Consider the following 22,088-nt stretch of genomic DNA (forward strand, 5'->3'; position numbering starts at 1 on the left):
TGCCCAACAAGATAAACTCATATGTGCTACTTCTTGTGTATACCTTACCTTGATTTGTATCTGCCATTTTCAGGGCACAGACCTGTAGAAGTCTTGCCCAGCACTAGCCCCGCCTCCCAAGCACCAGCCCCGCCTCCCAATCTCGGCTAAGCTTCTGAGGATCCATTCCTTCTGAACAGGATTCCTTTATGTTTATCCCATGCATTCCGCTACCGTTTTTATCTCCACCACCTCCCGCGGGAGGGCATTCCAAGTCCAACTGTATGAATGTCCATCAGCAAAGCACGGTGCATTCTTTTCTCGTTAGTTAATATTCTGTAAGAGGTCATTTACTGCTACTACTTATCATTTCTATAGCGCTACTAGATGTACCTTTGCGCAGTCTAAAACTAGATGGCTCTTTTATACAATTATCCCCAAAGAGCATGGCTCACCAGAGGGATATGCTATGTCAGACATAGACAATGTATAAGAAAAGCAATTATACTTCAAGACAACACATATTCACAGTTTACTCCAAGGAGGTTTAATTGACAGGAGACGGCAAAAGTGTGCTTGGTCCATTATCTGACCTGAAGCCAGTTGGCGAAACTTGCCACCATATTGAGTCACCTAAAACAATAGCAAATGCTTCTTAGAAATAAGGACTACCTATGCATGGCTTGGCATGGACCAGTTGTTTGCTTTGTTTTGAGGGTATCAAGATGGTGGCTCCGGCTTCAGCCTTTCATGTCTCCTGTTCATTAAACCTCCTTGGTTTACTCCCATCCTTTCAGTAACTATCAGGGCCTTTTAGGTTACTCTATGAAGACTGGCATATCGGCTCATATCAAATGATTTATTGTATCCGCTTCTCATTAGTGTTATATATTGCTGGGAACTGTAATACAGTCAATTGGAAAAGGTGCAGTGAAGAGCGACTAAAATGATAGGGATGGGACGACTTCCCTATGAAGAAAGACTAAGGAGGCTAGGGCTTTTCAGTTTGGAGAAGAGATGGCTGAAGGGAGACATGATAGAGGCATATAAAATAATGAGTGGAGTGGAACAGGTGGATGTGAAGCGTCTGTTCACGCTTTCCAAAAATACTAGGACTAGGGGGCATGCGATGAAACTACAGTGTAGTAAATTTAAAACAAATCAGAGAAAATGTTTCTTCACCCAACGCATAATTAAACTCTGGAATTCGTTGCCGGAGAATGTGGTGAAGGCGGTTAGCAAAGCAGAGTTTAAAAAGGGGCTAGACGGTTTCCTGAAGGACAAGTCCATAAACCACTACTAAATGGACTTGGGAAAAATCCACAATTCCAGGAATAACATGTATAGAATGTTTGTACGTTTGGGAAGCTCGCCAGGTGCCCTTGGCCTGGATTGGCTGCTGTTGTGGACAGGATGCTGGGCTCGATGGACCCTTGGTCTTTTCCCAGTGTGGCATTACTTATGTACTTATGTACTAATGCTTGCAATGTCCAGGTTTCATGAAAATGACTTCTTTTAGCAAAGATACAATTTGGGCCTCTGCAACTGAATAATAATTTAATTTTGGCTCTGTTATTTTGTGATAGCTTCCAATTTATTTTTTTTAAGATGGGTGAAATTAATTAGCATGCACACAAACCAATGAAGCATGTACATGATACAGGTCTTCCAATACATCAGCCCTCACTTCCACTCTGCATTAGCTTGATAGCTTAGCTAATTATCTTATTTTAGATTATATCCAGGAGACAGGAAAATAAGTGGACTATGTGAATGTAGTCATTAAACCCTCGAGAGAGATCTTTTGAAGTATTATTGTATACAGGCATTAATAGTCAGTCATTGGACTGTTATTGTACAGTTTAGACAGGTCGTCAACATATTAACATTTAGAAAAATACACGTACAACCTTTGTGTGCTGGCCTGGCAGCAAGTTCATGTTGTCTGGACCTCATGAATGCTTCCACAGGGGCGAAGAGGAAAGAACGGTAGGTTCACTTCTGTAAAATTACATGTATGCCTCTAGTTATTAAATGCAGATGGTCAGGATGGGTGCTCGTTTTTTTTGCAGATAAACCCAATTTTGTTATCTAGATAAACTGAAGAAGGTTCTGCCTTCAAAAGCTTGTAAAAAAAAATCTATTAACTTTTTTTGTTTTTTGGACTAACTTATCACCTTATTTTTGTTCTTTTGATTTATTTCTGTTTATTACCTTTAAACTGTATTAGCGCGGCAGCTAGACTGCTTTATCCACATCTGCATTTAGGGGCCCTTTTACTAAGCAGCGTAACTACCTGCACGCGCCAAACATGCGTCAGTTCTGAATTACCGCCCGGGTGGTAACTTCATTTTTGACGAGTGTCGGATACGCGTGTCAGAAAATTATTTGTATTTTCTGGCGCGCGGGTGGTAATGGGCATTTGAATGTGCATGGACCACTACCGCCCAGTTAACGCCTGAGACCTTACCGCTAAGTCAGTGGCTAGCGGTAAGGTCTCAGACCCAAAATGGACGCGTGCCAATTTTCATTTTGCCGCACGTCCATTTTCGGTCCCCCCCCCCCCCCTCCATAAAAAGGCAGGTGCTGAAAAATGATTTTGCGCACGGCCAAAACACGTGCCTACACTACTGCAGGCAATTTTTCAGCACGCCTTAGTAAAAGGACCCCTTAGTATCCAGATTATAGGGCCTGACTATCAGAAATCTAGTAACCTTACTTAAACTCCTTTGTTCTGATCTGTAAGCAGTAATCAGCCAGTCATAAAAGTCAAAGGTAGTGTAGAAAACAGAAATAGCGTCATCTTGGTAGCCCTACAATTACAGAGTGCCGAGGGCCTACAAAGATTTTAATGCCAACCTGTCTCTCAGAGCTCTGGAGTCTATTCCGGGTAGCGATGGCCCAGCCGGCTATCTGAGAAAGTTCTACCTTGTTTACTGCCACAAGCTAAGAGCAGGAAGCTTGAATTGTTCAGCTGGGTGATGTGTTGCTAAGAGCCTCTACACAACAAATGACCATGCCCTGAAAGCACCTGTGTGAAGTCCTGTTTCTGATGTGATATATATTTATTTATTATTATTTTATTTTTGTTACATTTGTACCCCGCGCTTTCCCACTCATGGCAGGCTCAATGCGGCTTACATGGGGCAATGGAGGGTTAAGTGACTTGCCCAGAGTCACAAGGAGCTGCCTGTGCCTGAAGTGGGAATCAAACTCAGTTCCTTAGTTCCCCAGGACCAAAGTCCACCACCCTAACCACTAGGCCACTCCTCCACTGTTGCTACTATTTGAGATTCTACATGGAATGTTGCTATTCCAACATTCCATGTAGAAGTCGGCCCTTGCAGATCACCAATGTGGCCGCGCAGGCTTCTGCTTCTGTGAGTCTGACGTCCTGCACGCCTGCGCAGCCTTCTACATGGAATGTTGCTAGTGGAATAGCAACATTCCATGTAGAATCTCCAATAGTAGCAACATTCCATGTAGAATCTCCAATAGTAGCAACATTCCATGTAGAATCTCCAATAGTATCTATTTTATTTTTGTTACATTTGTACCCCCGAGCTTTCCCATTCATGGCAGGCTCAATGCGGCTTACATGGGGCAATGGAGGGTTAAGTGACTTGTCCAGAGTCACAAGGAGCTGCCTGTGCCTGAAGTGGGAATCAAATTCAGTTCCTCAGTTCCCCAGGACCAAAGTCCACCACCCTAACCACTAGGCCACTCCTCCACTGTTGCTACTATTTGAGATTCTACATGGAATGTTGCTATTCCACTAGAAGTCGGCCCTTGCAGATCACCAATGTGGCCGCGCAGGCTTCTGCTTCTGTGAGTCTGACGTCCTGCACGTCAGATTCACAGAAACAGAAGCCTGCGCAGCCTTCTACATGGAATGTTGCTAGTGGAATAGCAACATTCCATGTAGAATCTCCAATAGTAGCAACATTCCATGTAGAATCTCCAATAGTATCTATTTTATTTTTGTTACATTTGTACCCCCGAGCTTTCCCACTCATGGCAGGCTCAATGCGGCTTACATGGGGCAATGGAGGGTTAAGTGACTTGTCCAGAGTCACAAGGAGCTGCCTGTGCCTGAAGTGGGAATCAAATTCAGTTCCTCAGTTCCCTAGGACCAAAGTCCACCACCCTAACCACTAGGCCACTCCTCCACTGTTGCTACTATTTGAGATTCTACATGGAATGTTGCTATTCCACTAGCAACATTCCACGTAGAAGTCAGCCCTTGCAGATCACCAATGTGGCCGCGCAGGCTTCTGCTTCTGTGAGTCTGACGTCTTGCACGTACGTGCAGGACGTCAGACTCACAGAAACAGAAGCCTGCGCAGCCTTCTACATGGAATGTTGCTAGTGGAATAGCAACATTCCATGTAGAATCTCCAATAGTAGCAACATTCCATGTAGAATCTCCAATAGTATCTATTTTATTTTTGTTACATTTGTACCCTGCGCTTTCCCACTCATGGCAGGCTCAATGCGGCTTACATGGGGCAATGGAGGGTTAAGTGACTTGCCCAGAGTCACAAGGAGCTGCCTGTGCCTGAAGTGGGAATTGAACTCAGTTCCTCAGTTCCCCGGGACCAAAGTCCACCACCCTAACCATACAATACCAGTCCAATGGGAATTTCACTCTCCTTTTAAGTCATGTGCCTGTATCCCCTGGAGCAAATAAACCGACATCTGTGTGTGCTTGCATTTTCTTATGCTAATATACATTCTTGTATATGCTCAAGTTGCTTGCAGATCCATTTTTCAGCATGCCTGCAAACAATGCCTTTTTAAAAGAATTTTTGCTGAAAATGGACGTGCGGCAAAATCAAAATTGGCACACGTCCATTTTGGGTCTGAGACCTTACCGCCAGCCATTGACTTAGCGGTAAAGTCTCGCGTGGTATGTGGCTTCGTTCTGTTTCTGATGTCTGTTGTTGGCTGATCTGCAAGGCTTCGTTCTGTTTCTGTGAGTCTGACTATACGTGCAGGACGTCACACTAGAACAAAGACCTGCACGGGATTGGGAAGAGGACCTCGGCTCGGCTGGCGGGGGTTGGGGTCCCCCGCCAGCAAAGGTAGGCAGTGGTGGGAGGGGGAGGGGGGTCACAGTTGGTGGCGGGGGGGTTCAGCAATGCCGGGGGGGGGGTCGGTGGTGCCGGGGGGGGGGGCTAAAATGTGCCCCCTTACCTCAGGCTCTGGACCCCCCTCCCGCCGAAGTCTGGCTACGCCCCTGTTATGCAGTCTCTAGTAATTACTTGAGTTTGATTCTGTCCTATACTGTTTGGTGTCCCTCATTAGGTAATTAGCAAGGAGATAAGGTTTTTTTTTTTTTTTTTTTTTAAATCACTCGATTTTCTCACTTACAGTGAGTTTTTGCGACTGATTGGTTTTTCTACTTTTTCTCCTTGCTGGAACCAATGATATAAACGGGCTCCTAAATTGTTAGAGATTTCTTGATACATCTGTATTTTTCCTCTTTCAGAAGATTTGAGGTTCTGTTTTGTTTAATTGTTTTCTATTTGAGAGACACCCGCAAACTATTAATTCAAGCTTTCTAAGTCTATGGTATAATATACTGTAAAATTTTATATGTAAGATTTTGTGTGCCACATGTTTTAAGAAATGGTTGTGTACAGCAAGTGTAATCGGGCATTTTTATTAAGCTGCATTAGGCAGAAACACAATATGTGAATGCCAATATTATTCTTATTAATCACTATTTGCCCTAATAATAAGGCTTCAATGTGATGTACAAATAAGAATAACGTAATTGGACATGGAATGTTCAGCAAAATAAAAAAAGAAAATAATTAGTAACAACGTTCAGAAAAATGACATCCCTCTTTACTAAGCTGTGCGCTAATGCCGACGCAGCCCATTCACTTTGAACGGGCTGTGTCGGCATTGCAGTTCAGCAGCTGCGGCTTAGTAAACCAGGGGGTATGTTTTCAATGTTTTTTGAAATTTAAAATAATTTATTTTGACGCTAATAACTGATTTCCAAAGTCATATCATATAACAACTGCAAAAAGTCTAACAAGATGTGATTTACTAAAAAAAACACAGCAAAGAGAATAAGTTATTGAAGCGGATCTAGGAGAACGACGGAAAAGGGATTCAGAAATCGGACTAATCGATAAATGTGAAGTGGAACCATAAAATAGCAAACCACAGGACACACTTGGGCATTCTACAGTAACTGCCAAACGTCTGTACTACCAATGTGCTAAAAAAAAACCCCGTGTTTGAGGGGATGCGTCGCAGCCCTGTGCCAACCAGGTTAGTGCGTCTAAATTACCGCACATGGGGCCCCTTCTACTAAGCCGCATAAGCATCTATGCATGCACAACGCATGCCAAAATGGAGTTACTGCCTGACTACCACGTGGCTCTTGTGGTAATTTCATTTTTAGCACGCGTCCGATACGCACGTCTGAAAAATATTTTTGTTATTTTCGGATGCGCGTAATGGACGGGGCACCGAGTGGCATTTGATGTGCGTTGGTCATTACCACCCAGATTCTTTACTGCTAGGTCTATGGCTAGCGGTACGGTCTCAGACCCAAAATGGATGCACGGCGATTTTGATTCTGCCGCACATCCATATTCGGCAAAAAAATGGATTAGCGCGTGCCAAAAACCCATGCCTACACTACCGCAAGTCATTTTTCAAGGCGCCTTTGTAAAAGGACCCCTTGGATAGCTCATGAGTCCTCACCAGCTACAAAATTGGTGGTGATAAATGCACATACTGTAACTTTTCAAAATGACCCTGTTGGCAGGTTGCCATTAATACAAAATAGCCATTTTGTTTTTGCTGCCATAAAAATTGCCTTATGGCTGCTTTTTATTGCAGCTTGGTAAAAGGACCCCTTCGTGAGAGAATAACATTTATAGAGGGTTTTTTTGTGGGGGGGGGGGGGGGGGGTAAATGTGTATTACTATTAAAGTTGCCAAAAATTGCAGGTGCCAATTTGGGCATGTGCCCAATTTCCACATGCAATTTAGTTGACTAATGAGCTAATTAGCACCAATAATTGGCTTTTTAACAAGCAACTGTTGCCACTGATTTCACTTTCCCGCAAGTCCATTTTCATCAAAATTTTTTTTAAAAAGGCCTTTTTTTTTTTTTTTACAGGTGCACTGAAAAATGATTCTGTGCGCCTCCAAAACTCGCGCCTACACTATGCACCTTAGTAAGAGGACCCCTGAATTTGCTTTAGGCAGGGAGAAATAATACTGGTTAGGCCAGTTAAATCTTCTTATCTTAGATGGGTGTAACTTGTTATCTTTTCCATTTTCTGTTTTTTTTTCCCCATATGATTCACAATGTAAGAATACTTGAAGTTCACAACTCTTGTTCAGTAATTATTTATAGACCTCTCCCACAGAGAGGTCTGTGAGTTAAAATCCTGCTTACTGTGCAGTTTAAGAGAGTTAATCTTTCTCACCTTCTCTGCCACTTCAGCTCTCAGGGAATGTTTTTCAAGTCCACGGCTCTCGGCAAGAACATAGCTCGGCTGCATGTGTTATGTGGAGGAACACCATTTTCCTTATTTATAACTTACTAGAAATACAGGTGCAAAGACAGATTCTTTTCTGTTTCGATATTTCTATACCGCCTTTAACAGAGTCTTCAAGGCGGTTTACAAGCAAGAGAATATCCTAGATGGACGTGACTGGCATTATTACATAGTAACATAGTAGATGACGGCAGAAAAAGACCTGCACGGTCCATCCAGTCTGCCCAACAAGATAAACTCATATGTATTACTTTTTGTGTGTACCTTACCTTGATTTGTACCTGTCCTCTTCAGGGCACAGACCGTATAAGTCTGCCCAGCACTATCCCCGCCTCCCAACCACCAGCCCCGCCTCCCAACCACCGGCTCTGGCACAGACCGTATAAGTCTGCCCAGCACTATCCCCGCCTCCCAACCACCAGCCCCGCCTCTCACCACCGGCTCAGGCACAGACCGTATAAGTCTGCCCAGCACTATCCCCGCCTCCCAACCACCAGCCCCGCCTCTCACCACCGGCTCAGGCACAGACCGTATAAGTCTGCCCAGCACTATCCCCGCCTCCCAACCACCAGCCCCGCCTCTCACCACCGGCTCAGGCACAGACCGTATAAGTCTGCCCAGCACTATCCCCGCCTCCCAACCACCAGCAACAATAGACTACTAATATACATTTAGTTAAACTTTCACCTTATCTTATTCCTGAAGAGGGTAGACCTTTTTCAGGGAAAGGTTGAAACACAAAAAAGCAGATCAGTAGAAAAAATTATTTAATAATGACAACCAAATATTCAAATCAGCCCAAATATTTGGTTGTCATTAATAAAGTAATTTTTTCTACTGATCTGCTTTTTTTGTCCTTCCATCTTGGAGTTTGCAGATCGTTTGCCTTGCTGTTTTCTTGAAGCACATTTAGGACAATCTAGATGTGCTTGGTTAAAAACAAAAACACCTCCAGGTGATCTGCAGTTCTATGCAAAACAAATTTAAAATACACAGTCAAAGAAAAAGCATCAAATACAATGAAGCCAAATAAACTTTTTTAAAAAGTAATGCACTGTAATAAGACAGCTCTACCTGTTCAATTTTTTTCATCCTTCAGTACCTCAAATGGGATGACCAAAGCACAAATCATGTATCACCTGGGATAACAGTCGAAATAACCAAGTGACCCTTTTACTACTAACCGGTTACTGTTAGTAATCTGTAACCTGTCATTAAAGTAATCTGTAGTGCCTAAAGATTGGAGGGTGGCCAGTGTGATGCTGATTTTTAAGACGGGTTCTAGGGATGATCCAGGAAATCACAGACCGGTAAGCCTGACATCAGTGCCAGGTAAAATAGTGGAAACTATTATAAAGAATAAAATGATGGAACACATACATACATAGTAACATAATAGATGACGGCAGAAAAAGACCTGCACGGTCCATCCAGTCTGCCCAACAAGATAAACTCATATGTGTATACCTTACCTTGATTTGTACCTGCCTTTTTCAGGGCACAGACCGTACAAGTCTGCCCAGCAGTATTTCCCGCCTCCGGCTCTGGCACAGACTGTATAAGTCTGCCTTCCACTATAAGTCTGCCCTCCACTATCCTTGCCTCCCAACTACCAACCTCTCTTCCCCCACCTGCTCCGCCACCCAATTTCGGCTAAGCTTCTGAGGATCCATTCCTACTGCACAGGATTCCTTTATGCACATCCCACGCATGTTTGAATTCCGTTACTGTTTTCATCTCCACCACCTCCCGCGGGAAGGCATTCCAAGCATCCACCACCCTCTCCGTGAAAAAATACTTCCTGACATCTTTTTTGAGTCTGCCCCCCTTCAATCTCATTTCATGTCCTCTCGTTCTACCGCCTTCCCATCTCCGGAAAAGATATGGTTTAATGGGACAGAGTTGGCCTAGGGAAGCCTTGTCTCACCAATTTGCTTCATTGCTTTGAAGATGTGAATAAACGTGCATAAAGGTGAGACAGTTGATGTGGTGTATCTAGATTTTCAGAAAGCGTTTGACAAATTTCCTCATGAGAGACTCCTGAGAAAATTAAAGATTCATGGGATAGGAGGCAATGTTCTGTTGTGGATTAGGAATTGGTTATTGGACAGGGTTAAATGACCATTTCTCTCAATGGTGGAGGGTGAATAGTGGAGTGCCATAGGGATCTGTACTGGGACCGGTACTATTTAGAAAGTGAGGAGGACGAATGAGGATACCAAAAAATATATTTATTCATATAAAATGACCCGACATTGGCAATTGCACACGCTTTTTAGGAGAGGAGCATATCAGGCTTGTTCCTGGCCATCACGTAAAAAATTTTTTTTGAGGAGACCCAAGAGAGTTCTGCTATATTATATTTTCACTGTGCACGTTTTACATCATACTACTCCAGGTTGTTAAAGACCCCTGAGGCAGGCCTTTGGGCCGAAACACGGCCGTGTCGGGTCATTTTATATGAATAAATATATTTTTTGGTATCCTCATTCATCCTCCTCACTTTTTTGTTCTATATCTCACGGTTCCGTGAGGGTTTTTACCTCCTTTTTTTTTTGTTCTGACCGGTACTATTTAACATTTTTATAAATGATCTGGAAATTGGATCAATGAGTAAAGTGATTGCATTTGCAGATGATAACAAAAATATTCAAGGTTGTTAAAACCAGGGGCATATCTGCGTGGGGCCACAGGGGCCTGGGCCCCTGCAGATTTCGCCCAGGACCCCCCTACCGCCGTCAACCCTCCCCCGCCGTTGCCGTCACCTCTCTCATTCTGGCTAAATGTATTTTATCAGTGACTTGGAAAATTGTTTGTAGATAAGTGAAAGAGCACGATAACTTGAAGACTGATCTTCAGCATATGTTACATGTTTGTTTCCTGGGTTGTTTTTTGGGGGGGTGGGGGGAGGGGAAGAGCTGGGGCTTGCCAATTTTTCTCCTTTTCCTTTGGGCTTCCAATTCAAGAGCTACCAGCTTCTGGTGCGATGTAGCACCATGAGCCTTTAATTACAGCTTCTTGGGGGGGGGGGTGGGGGGTTATACACCCAGCCTTCACTTGTCATCCAGATGTTGATGTAACAGACCTTGGGTAGGGGTCACACATTGTGGTCTCTCTCAAAACATAATGTGCACTCTGGGTGTAATCACAAGGTGTCATTTGTGTAGGATCATTGCCTCTGCAGCTCCCCAGCTGCAACTGGTGTGAGGAGCAGAAGCCTGGGCCAAGAATTGGAGCCAGGTCTCCTACACGAGAGTGCACAAGGGATGTGCATTCACAGCACTCATTTGACTTCTTACTGTGTCAGGACAAGGTCTCTGCTAAATCAATTTAATGCACATATATAATCAATTTTCATGCATGAATTTATTTTTTATTTTAAAAAAAATATGGGAAATGAACAAAAGAAAAAAAAATCCCAAACTGAAAACACAGATGTTTTGCTCTGCATAGCACTACCACTGAGCCACCAAACCACCCCTGCCCGAGTAATGTTAAACTAATGGACCGCACACTGGGTAAGTCAATAATAAAGGACTATGAAAAATGGTGCTTGTAGACGTGCAATTAATCACAAATGAACCATATAGGAAAACATAAGGTCAAGCACACTGTGAGAAAGGTCCGGGTGTAAAACAAAACATCAATATCGTCTGAGACTGTTCCATTTTATTTATTTAGATTTGGTTTAACTATGTGTGCTCAACATTCTCGCCTACCAGCCATAATTTTCTTGTAATGACGGCTCTTTACTTCCTCTCCTGACTCCTTTCATTCATCTTGCAACCCCTCATGCGTTAAAGAAAATACCGGTGTAATGGCTGGAGAGGATATCGAGTAAAGTCCATGGCCATCCTCCCGCTTCCAGCTCTTTAACTTTCAGTAAATCTACATATGACCTAAGTAAAGCATGAACTCAAATATATAGATGCAAAATGAGTTTTATCTTGTTGGGCAGCCTGGTCAGGTCTTTATCTGCCGTCATTTTACTGTGTAATATATGTGGAAGTGACCAGTTCTATAGCAGCACTAGACGAATTACCAGTGCGTTTTTTTTTCTAGCAAAAAAGGTGCCGGTCCTGAAATGCTAGGCCACTTTTCAGGGATGGGGTGATCACTGAGGGACTCATCCCACAATAGCCAGCCCCCCCCCCCCAACCAGTCACAGAATCTATGACAAGGCAGAATTGGTGTGTAGAGCCTGAGATCTTTCATTAAAGCTTGGGGTCCATGGGTCAATTTTAGCAGACAATGGAAAAGGTAATGGTACTCAGTACCCCCTTAAAAAAAGCCCTGCTAAAGAGTGACAAGATTCCATGCAGAATTTCAAAGAGTAGCAACATTCCATGTACAACCCCAAAGAATAGCAAGATTCTGGAATCCTAAAGAGTGACAAGATTCCATGCAGAATTTCAAAGAGTAGCAACATTCCATGTAGAACTCCAAAGAATAGCAAGATTCCAGAATCCTAAAGAGCAGTGTGTTTTTTCTAGCGAAAAAGGTGCCAGTACTCAAATGCCAGGCCACCCTTCAGGGGTGGGGTGATCACTGAGGGACTCACCCCACAATAGCCAGGCCCCCTGCAACCAGTCACAGAATGTATGACCAGGCAGAATTGGTGTGTAGAGCCTGAGCTCTTTCATCAAAACTTGGGGTCCATGGGTCAATTTTAGCAGACAGTGGAAAAGGTGCCGGTACTCAGTACCCCCTCAAAAAAAGCCCTGCGAATGACACTACACTTAACACTCAATTATCTAATAGCCAGATTAAATCGTTCCAGATCCACCAGTTATCTTCTTCAAGTCCACAAAAGATTTAAAGAAGTTCCAGTGCAGAAAATGCATATTTCACGTCTAAATAACAAATTATACATTTACAAGGATATGCTAACAGACCAGGAGGTCCCAGAGATCTAACTCCTTCCCTCAATATCAAAAATTGCTTCTTTCTGTCCTGAGTAGATGTTGTAACATCCGGAAACATCCACAAAATAAAAGGTGTGGCGTTCTTAAAAAAAAAAAAAAAAAAAAAAAGTCTCATTATTGCGTTGAAATCTTATTCAAACACAAACGAAACCAACCAATTAGCTGTTGTAGAAACTTCTGATAATGAATCTTCTAGAATTGCTGACACTCGAACGTTCTATGACAAGTGGCTGGGGGAGTTGGAGATACTTTCAAGTTAGTGGAGTGGTCGTGCAATGGTGGAGTGGTGTTAGCTCAAGTTCTATTTTTCCCTTATAGCAATCCCCCCCACCCCTCCCAAGGAGTTGTCTTCATTGCAGTACCACTGTGTCAGTAAAGCAGATGGAAGGTCAGTATGGAAGTCATTGGTGAGGCTCCACCTGGAGTAACGTGTTCAGTTTTGGAGGCTGTATCTTGCTGAGGATGTAAAAAGAAATGGTCCAGAGCAAGCCGACAAAAAATGGTATGGGGGCTTGTACCTAAAGACACATGAGAAGAGACTGGAACTCCTGAATACATAGACCCTAGAGCAGTGGTTCCCAAACCTGGTCCATGACAGAAATTTGCATGCAAATCTCTCATGAATATGCATTGTGGATATCCTGAAAACCTGACTGGCTGGGGTGCCTCCAGAACTAGGTTTGGGAACCACTGCCTTGCAGGAAAGAAGGGATGGGGAGATATGATACGGATGTTTAAATACTTGAAAGTTATTAATATAGATGCAAATCTTTTCCAGAGAAGGAGAAACAGTAAAACTTTGTTTTACTTTTTAGCCAGGCCCAGTGTATAATTTTTATATAGATGAATAAAACTGGTGTTTTCAGTTCTCCCTCCCCCAGTGATCTTTCATTAAACGCTTTAACTGTCCTTCCCTTTGTTTATCCTGTCATCCAGTGGAGCTAGCAATTGGAGGTGGAGGGAAGGAAGAGAGTGGTGCTCCGCTGCATAGCTATCCAGGGCTGGCGGGGGGAGGGGGCAAAATTCCTCTGGCCCAGGCCTCCAAGGGGGGCCTGGCCCCCGGGGTCTCTCTCTCCTGCTCCTGACTGGACCCGAGTAATCGTGGCCTGACAGGAGCTGGAGAGAGAAAACTCCGGCTCCGGGCCCCCCTTGGAGGCTAGGGAGGACCTGGAGCTTCTTCTCCAGCACTGCCCTTCTGCCCATTGCTGAGCGGCTGCTTTTCCTCTCAGGGCATGCTCGGTTTCTCTCAGGCGTGTATGTTCGGTTTTGAAACCGAGCATGCCCTGAAAGGAAAAGCGGCCGCAGGGGCAGGCAAGCAGTACTGGAGGAACACGTCTTCTGCTGGCGGGGCCTCGGAATCCCCCCCCCCCCCCCCCGCAGCAATGGGGGGAGGGAGTGGCAACGATCAGGGCCGCCGAGAGCCGGGCCCGGGACAAGGCCGCCCCCCGGGCCCCCCCACCCGAGGTCGCCACCCACCTGAGATCGCCGGGCCCCATCCACCCGAGGTTGCCGCCCACCCGAGATCGCCGGGCCCCCCGCTGCCCGCCCACCCGAGGTTGCTGGGCCCCCCTCCACCCGCTATCGGGCCAGGCCCTCGGAACTAACCTTAAGCCTCCTTTCACTTCACAGCAAGCAGCGGCAGGGCAGACCTCCCCGCCTTCCTTCCGTGCCCCGCTCTCACGGACGTTACGTCAGGCGAGGGCGGGACATGGAAGGAAGGAGTGGCCTGACCTGCTGCTGCTGCTTGCTGCAAAGTGAAAGGAGGCTTAAGGTTAGTTCTGGGAGTGACGGAGGGTGGGCCAGGCGGCAGCAGCGGCGCCGGGCCCCCCTGGAGTTCCAGGCCCCGGGACTTTTGTCCCCCCTGTCCCCCCCTCTCGGCGGCCCTGGCAACGATCAGAGTGTAGCCCCAGGCCCGGTTTAGTCTCTCAGCGGCCTTGTAGCTATCACTGTAAGACAGATGCAAAGACAGAGCTGTGATATGAAGGCAGGCATGGGGGCCAGTTGAAAAATAATGAGGGGGGAGAGTCTTTCCAATGTTCCTCCAATAAACACATTTTTTTTTCACTATGGGTGTCTCTTTTCAATCAATTAAAACCTAAATTCAAAAGCCCTAAATACCTACATTTTAGTTTGGTGTATTGACTTGATATCTTGTCCTACATAAAAGAACAGACTCAACATGGTAACACAAAATATGATCCTAATGGAATATGGGTCATTAATTGCTAACAAAAATGACAGATTTCCCCAGCACAGCTGGTGGCTAATTACAGTCCACTTCTGAGATTCCAGACTTTAATAAGCCCCTGAAGTTTCAGCTGTAATTAGTAGTGTTATAAATGATTGATTCTGTTTTAGAACATCCATAACCCTCTCTGATTCATCTGTTGCTTCTGTAGGAGAGTGTAAGTCGGCTTTTTCTGTTTCACCTTGAAACGGGCTCATAAAACAGTCATTAACCAGCGCTGATGATTCATTTCAGCAAGCTGAATTGACAAAAGAGAGAGAGACTTTTTTTTTTTAAGTGCCTGTCCAAGACTCTGGCTGTAAACCTCTGTACTGAGAAGGATGGGCAGAGAATGGGCAAGCCTGAACTTCCAAGGTAGGAGGTGTAAAGATTAGTACCAAAGATAAACACAAGAGAAAAGTTGTAGAGTTGTTTGCATGTATGCTGCTTTTATTTTAAACTTGGTTAGGGCCAGGTAATCCACCTAGTTGGATGAACAATGAAATCCCACAAATCAAATAGCAAAAAAAAAAAAAATAAAACAGGAGTGGAAAGTGGACCAATGACTCCAGAGACTGGGACAGGAGGGTAAAACGAGAAAACCTTTATTGCAGACTCGATACTGAGTATTACTGTTCTTTCTGCACAGTGTAAATGTACTTTGCAGAAAGAGCAGTAATACTTCCGCTTTTCCGTCTAAGCCCCGTTTGATAGAGCAAAAATACATGCTGTTAAGATTGTAAACTTTCAGGTCTTTTTCAAGACCCCACAATCTCTCAGACGTATTCCTTCTGACTTCATCTCACAGAGACTCCTGAGGCAGGCCTGTGGCCGAAACACGGATCTGTGTCGAGTCTGTAATAAAGGTTTTTTTTTTTTTCTTTCATTTTACCCTCCTGTCCCAGTCTCTGGTCTTTGGTCCACTTCCCACTCCTGTTTTTTATTTGTTTTTTGCTTTATTTTAAACTACATAGCCTTGACGGTAACCAATATGTTGGGCAGAGAGGCCAAGCAATCTCCAGCATTTCCCAAACTCTCTAGTGGCTGGTGCTATGTTGGACCATGGCTCCAGGGGCTCTGAGATCTAGTGCCATAAGCAATTCAACAGGGCTCTTCTGGGCTTATATCATAGTCTCTGAATCCAGTCACTAGAGTCCAGATGATCAAAAGCCCCGTGCTGTTCCAAACAGCGCCCTAAAAATAGCGCCGGGACAGCTTAGGGCTTTTCTGTATCGATGATCAAAGATAATGCATGCAAATCTTTGATTATTATGTTTTAGTGCGGGAGAATTGTGCCGAGCATGCGCTCAGCACAATCCTCCCGCACTTGTTTGACAGGTCTGGGCTGTCAAAAGCCCAAACCTGTCAAACAGCCTGCCGAGGCCCGAACAACGAGGCCGCCACCGCCGGGCAAACCGTCTCCCACCCTCCCACCCAGCGATGGGGGGTGGGGGCCAGAGGTCCAGTGGACCTCTGGTTCCCCTCCCCCCCACATCCACGTAGGGCTGGAGATCCGGTGGGTCTCCAGCACCCCCACCCCCTGAACCCACAGAAATCCAAGTGGCCACCTCCCGAAAAACGCTGTCCTACCCTCCCACCCAGCGACGGGGGAGGGGGCTGGAGGATCGGTGGGTCTCCAGCCCCCCAGACCCCCACAAATCGTTGATTGGCCGCCTCCGGCCAAAGGATCGCCCACACCAACTCCTCCCCCCCAGCATTCTACGTAGGTTCCCTGGTGGTCCGTGGTGTGGTGTCATGAACCCCCCCCCTCCCGACCCCCCCTACCTTTTGTTGGAGGAGGGACGCAGCCTGCCTGCCTCCCTCCTCTTCTAGTCAGTCGACGCCCAAATGGCGGCACCCAGCCCTGCCCATTGCATCCTGGGATGCGCTGGGAATCGCTCCCTTACATGGTCTGTAGCCCCATCGCTGGGTGGGAGGGAAGGACAGCGTTTTTCGGGAGGTGGCCACTTGGATTTCTGTGGGTTCAGGGGGTGGGGGTGCTGTTTCAGGCGCTCGAGGGCTCTGATCATGGGTCAGCTGCAAACTCTGGCGCTAGTATGGCGTTAACAGCCTCTAGCGCCGGAGTTTGCTTTTGATCATGAGGGCCTAGGTGTTTTCGGTGATGACTTTCTCCTGTGAACTTTGCCTCAGCTACATCCAAGATGCAGAAGTGCCAATCCAGGAATTGAACTGCATGGCGGCATGGAGCACAGCCACTAAGTAGCAGACCTGACCATATTTTTTATATCTTTTTATTAGCTAATTATTTTAAAATCATATAATTTTGTATAGAGCATACCAGAAACATGCAGCACTGTGCAGAGACATATACGAGATGATCCCTGCAACTTACGGTCTAAAACAGACATACAAAGAGGTAGGAGGCTTAGGGCCCCTTTTACGAAGCTGCGTAGGCAACCTACGTGCGCACAATAAGTGCCAAATTGGAGTTACCGTGTGGCCCCATGCGGTAATTTCAGTTTTAGCACGCGTCCGCTGCGCGCATCTGAAAAATAATATTTTTTTATTTTCTGGCGCGTGTAGCGGATGCGCACCAAGTGGCATCTGATGCGTGTCGGTCATTACCACCCAAATTCTTTACCGCTAGGTCTATGGCTGGTGGTAAGGTCTCAGACCCAAAATGGATATGTGGCAATTTTGATTTTGCCACACGTCCATTTTTGGCACAAAAAAAAAAGAGGCATTTTTTGCAGGCGCGCTGAAAAATGGATCTGCGTGCTCCCAAAACCCGCGCCTACACTACGGCAACCTATTTTTCAGCACGCCTTTATAAAAGGACCCCTTACAGTTAAACAGAAGGCCACGATTAGGAGGGAAAAATGGAAGTGGATGGATTATAGGGAAAAGTAATTGGATAAAAAGGCAGAAGGAATTGAGGCTTCTTAGTTTTATATAAGAAAAGCTAGTGGGGTGGGTGGTTTAATTCTATGTTCTTAAAAGTTCTTAGTAAGATTCTTAGACCCTAGATTCCTGTGACACATCTGGTGAGATTCTAGGGCAACAGAAAATTCTGCAGCAGTCTTGTACATTTGCATGCATTTGAATTATTTTGCATCCTATATAATAAAACACACCTCCAACATTCTGAAGCTGACTGCATGGCTGAGGCATTCCTGCTCTCTGTATCCATCTCCTGAATTGACATCACGTACTTCCGGGTTCATCACAAGCAGAAGTGACCAACCACACGAGGTTTCTCGGCTTCAGAATGTTGGAGGTGTATTCTATTAAATAGGATTGGTCAGTTCCTTGAAGCACAGCCAGAGCTCAGCCTCCTGCACAGTAACGCTCAGACACCAGAGAGAAAGAGGGGGGGCCTGACACCAGAGGGAGGGAGTGGGAGGTATCTCTGTCACACACACACTCTCTCTCACAGTCAATATCTTTCTCTCTCTCACTCTCACACACTCTGTCTCACACTGTATCAAATTCACTCTATGTGTCACACAGTCACTCACACACTCTCTTGGTCTCATACACTCAGTCTCACAGAGAGTCTGTGTCTCACACACACACACACTCTCTCTCGCACACACTGTATCTGTGTGAAACATACTCTCACACTGTGTCTCACATACGCACTTGCACACACTCTCTCTCTCACAGACACACTCTCACCCAGACTCACTCTCTCTCTCTCTCACACACACACAGTCGCACATTCACTCTCTCTCTCACACACAGGCACTCTCGCATACACTCTCTCAAACATACACACTCCGAGAAAAACCTTGCTAGCGCCCGTTTCATTTGTGTCAGAAACGGGCCTTTTTTACTAGTATTCAATAAATCAAATTTACTTTGAATAATGAAAATAGTTTTCCAGTTTCGCTTTGTATTTGATTATTTGATTTTCTACTTATGGGAGGAAGGCCAGGGTTAGATATGATGGGGACCCAGCCAGCTTTTGCAAGCTGTGGCTCTTTCAACTTCCTGTTGGTTTCAGGCCCCCTGTGACACGGGGGACCCAGAGCAGTTGTCCTGGTTGCCCACCTCTAATCCTGGCCCTGACTGGGAGTTTAATGGATGGGAGAAGTTGGAGAAAAAGAGGGAAGATCTAGAATGGGGTGAAGGGGGGGGGGGCAGACTGGGACTGGATAGACGAACAGGAGCAGGTTATTGGTGTGTTTAATTTGTTTGGAAATTCCTTTTGTATCATGATGGGTGTGAGAAAATGGAGCCCTATTGGGATTATTTTGGCCAGGATACCAAAGATAAGCCTGAACAGAGCGTGAGCACCCACAGAAATGAGATTCACGAGAACAGAGGGCATGCTGGTAATGGTCTATGCCCAACTTTTATTCCCATAAACCTAAGCAGCAGAATGGGGAGGGCCATCACCTCATATGCCATCAGCAACTAGAAAGTTTAAGGGGAGGATAGGGCCAGAAGTTGGTCTCCCACTCTAACTAGGGTTACCATATGTCCGGATTTACCCGGACATGTCCTCTTTTTGAGGGCATGTCCGGGCAACCAGACGGATTTTGCCAATCTGCCCGTTTGTCCGGATTTCTGGACAAACGGGCAGGCTGGTGGGTGGGCTGTCCTATAGGATGGGCCACCCGCCAGCCTGCCTGTTTGTCCAGAAATACGGACAAACGGGCAGATTGCTAGCCTCCCCTCCCCTTACTTACTAGTGCCCTGGTGGTCTAGTGACCTCTTCCGCCTTCGGGACAGGAAAGAGCCCCCTCTTTCCTGCCCGGAGCGCTGCCCTGCATGCATACTTCCTGTTGCTGATCCTCGGCGCCGATTCAAAATGGCCGCTGAGAGTTGAAGTGACCTCGCGAGACTTCAACTCTCGGCGGCCATTTTGAATCGGCGCCGAGGATCAGCAACAGGAAGTATGCATGCAGGGCAGCGCTCCGGGCAGGAAAGAGGGGGCTCTTTCCTGCCCCGAAGAGGTCACTATAGACCACCAGGGCAGTAGTAAGGTAAGGGGAGGGGGGTGACGGGGTATGTGACAGGGGGCGGAGTGAGGTGTGAAAGGGGGTGGGGGTGGGGCATGTGTCCTCCTTTTTGGGGGACAAAATATGGTAACTCTAACCAAAAAGGTATTGTTCTGCTCCTACCCAAAAAAAAGTTCAGTAATGTGAGCAGTATAATACATTTAGAACAAAATAGGAGACTAGGAATAAGATCCAAACAATTCATTTCAACTTGGCTGCTGCTTTTTTCCCCTGTTGCATCCTCTTTCGATGGTATACCAGCATCCCCCTTCTTGTCCTAAAATATATTATTTCTTACAGTTTTGCCTTTTAATTCTAGAAGTAACGGTGGATCCCCTTTTAATTACAGCTGTGCTCCCTATTTTTGAGGATGTGCTTCTTGGAGTCCACCATGCAATTGATCTTGGTGTGAGGAACCACAAGGGTCTGATTTTTTTTAATAGGAGGAACCCTGCTATCTCATGAGATCAAAACACTAAAAATGAAATAATTTTGTTACAGAAAATATTGTTTCCCTCGAGCAGCAGGCTCTGAATGGGATGCCTAAGCGGAGAGTCCAGGCAGTACCAGGGTAAGGTTAAAGATTTATCCGGACAGATTGGTGGCAGGCACAGCTAGGATTTCCTCCTTCTGTTAGATTAATGGATAACCAGATCCTGGTGGAGAAGCAGGGAGGAGACAGGGAGACACAGGAGGAACAAACATTAGGGTCTAGAGAAAAGTGAGGAAAAAGTCTTTCTTTCCCTTGGTGGGGAGAGCGAGAGATGTTAAAAACACATGTTAAGATTTTCTTTATTCTTAATTCATCTCTACTGCAATCCATGTCGGAGACAAAATGAATTTTGGTGTAGCAGTTAGATTAAAGCAATATGCGGTAGTGCACTGGATTCCCCTCAGTTGTTTCTTTTTCCCTGTTACCCCCATTAGACTCTCCCTTTCCCTCCCTGGTTTCCTCTAGTCTTCCCATATCCTGTGTGTAACTGGCCTGACTCAGTCCACGCTTCCCTTTTCACTCCCTTTCTCATCTCCTGTGTTTACTTTTTCCCTCTCACAGATGACTAACGCTACTGACAGGACAGATCTTCACACTGAAAACAGCACACTGCTTTCCAGCCTCCCTAGAGACACTTTTCACACTGTATTTTCCCCTCTCGTGGACTCTCTACCCCTGGACCCTGGGGGAATGGCCCAGCTGAGGGTCAGCCAAAACGCTTCCCAAGAAGGAAGGCACTTCTTGACCACAGCTGCAGCTCAGGGCATCTCCGGCCTATTCGTGTGGTCAGCGTTAATTCTCACCTGCCACCAGGTAAGCAAGGGAGGATGGCGAAGACCAATTGATGTCTTAATGTGTTTTTCCTGCAGACGAGGCCCTGGGGAGATTTAAGTTGCAGTAATAACACAGCCTCTGGGTTTATATGGTGCCTCTATCTCAAGCACTTTACAGACAGGTTATGTGAATAACTTAATGAGAGGTGTGACCGAATTATTTGTACATTTCTGCCTGTGTCTACTAGCACTACGGAAATGATAACGTATAAGTGATTTGAAATAAAGGGCATGATCACCGGACTCCGATTCTGAGCTTAAAATCCCAAACAAAGCCTACATTGAAAATGAAGTCATACAAAAGCTAGTCAGTTGATACCTATTTCAACACAACAGTGCCCTCCTTTCTTCCCTCCCCAAGTAGAAATATTTCTCGTTTCTTCAATTTAATAATGCTTTTACAGGATAGATGGAAAAAGGAAGTTAAAGGGAAATACGGTTCTGATTGGGGTTGTTAGGGGAGGGGATGGGTGATGTCTCTAGCTGTCACAGACCTGGAGATGTTGGCTTGCAAAATGGACTTTGCCCTTGTGTCTGCTGACAGGCTAATGTCCCTTTCTGGTGTTTCTGCTGCTTGACTTTGTCTGAAATATGAGTCGTTCAATGACTTGGAAGACTGCCAGGAACACCTGTTGACTGCGGATTCTTGGAGAGTTACCAGCCACCCAGGACAGGGGCATTTATCTAATAACATAAAGACATTACAAGCACCATTTCTTTTTAATATCTTTAGGGGAGACAAACTTACTTGGACCTACACCAGGATGATTATGTTCCTAATGAGGGCAGCCCCCCCGAGGCAGACCGAGTTTTTGTTTTGGATTAAACCCCCCCCCCCCACCCCCCCATGATTACTCTCTGCCACCCTCAGGCCGTCTGGTCACCCGTAGGCTCTCTCCAGGCCTACCTTAAGAATCCCTGGTGAGTCCACTAGGGACAGAGAAAGTATCTATATATATATATGCAAACCACTTTGGTTGTACCCACAGAAAGGTGGTATACCAAATACGTGACACCGCCCCCCCCCCCCCCCCCTCTTTAGTGACATCTTCAGGGGCAGGAATGAAGCCTACTCAGTCCTGCCCAGTGTCACTCCTCCTTCAAAATGGCTTCCAGAGGCAGTCTTGTGAGAC

General features: G+C 45.7%; 1 protein-coding gene across 1 annotated transcript in view; it reads left to right on the top strand.

Moving 5' to 3' along the window:
• Positions 1-22,088, top strand: part of TMEM184A (transmembrane protein 184A) — a 54,404-nt gene that overhangs the window by 1,416 nt on the left and 30,900 nt on the right. The window contains exon 2 of the mRNA XM_030213068.1: positions 20,684-20,935. Coding sequence (XP_030068928.1) covers positions 20,684-20,935 — 252 coding nt within the window. The remainder of the gene's footprint in view (positions 1-20,683; positions 20,936-22,088) is intronic.

The sequence above is a fragment of the Microcaecilia unicolor genome, chromosome 8 (genome assembly GCF_901765095.1).
Source record: "Microcaecilia unicolor chromosome 8, aMicUni1.1, whole genome shotgun sequence".
Taxonomy (NCBI): domain Eukaryota; kingdom Metazoa; phylum Chordata; class Amphibia; order Gymnophiona; family Siphonopidae; genus Microcaecilia; species Microcaecilia unicolor.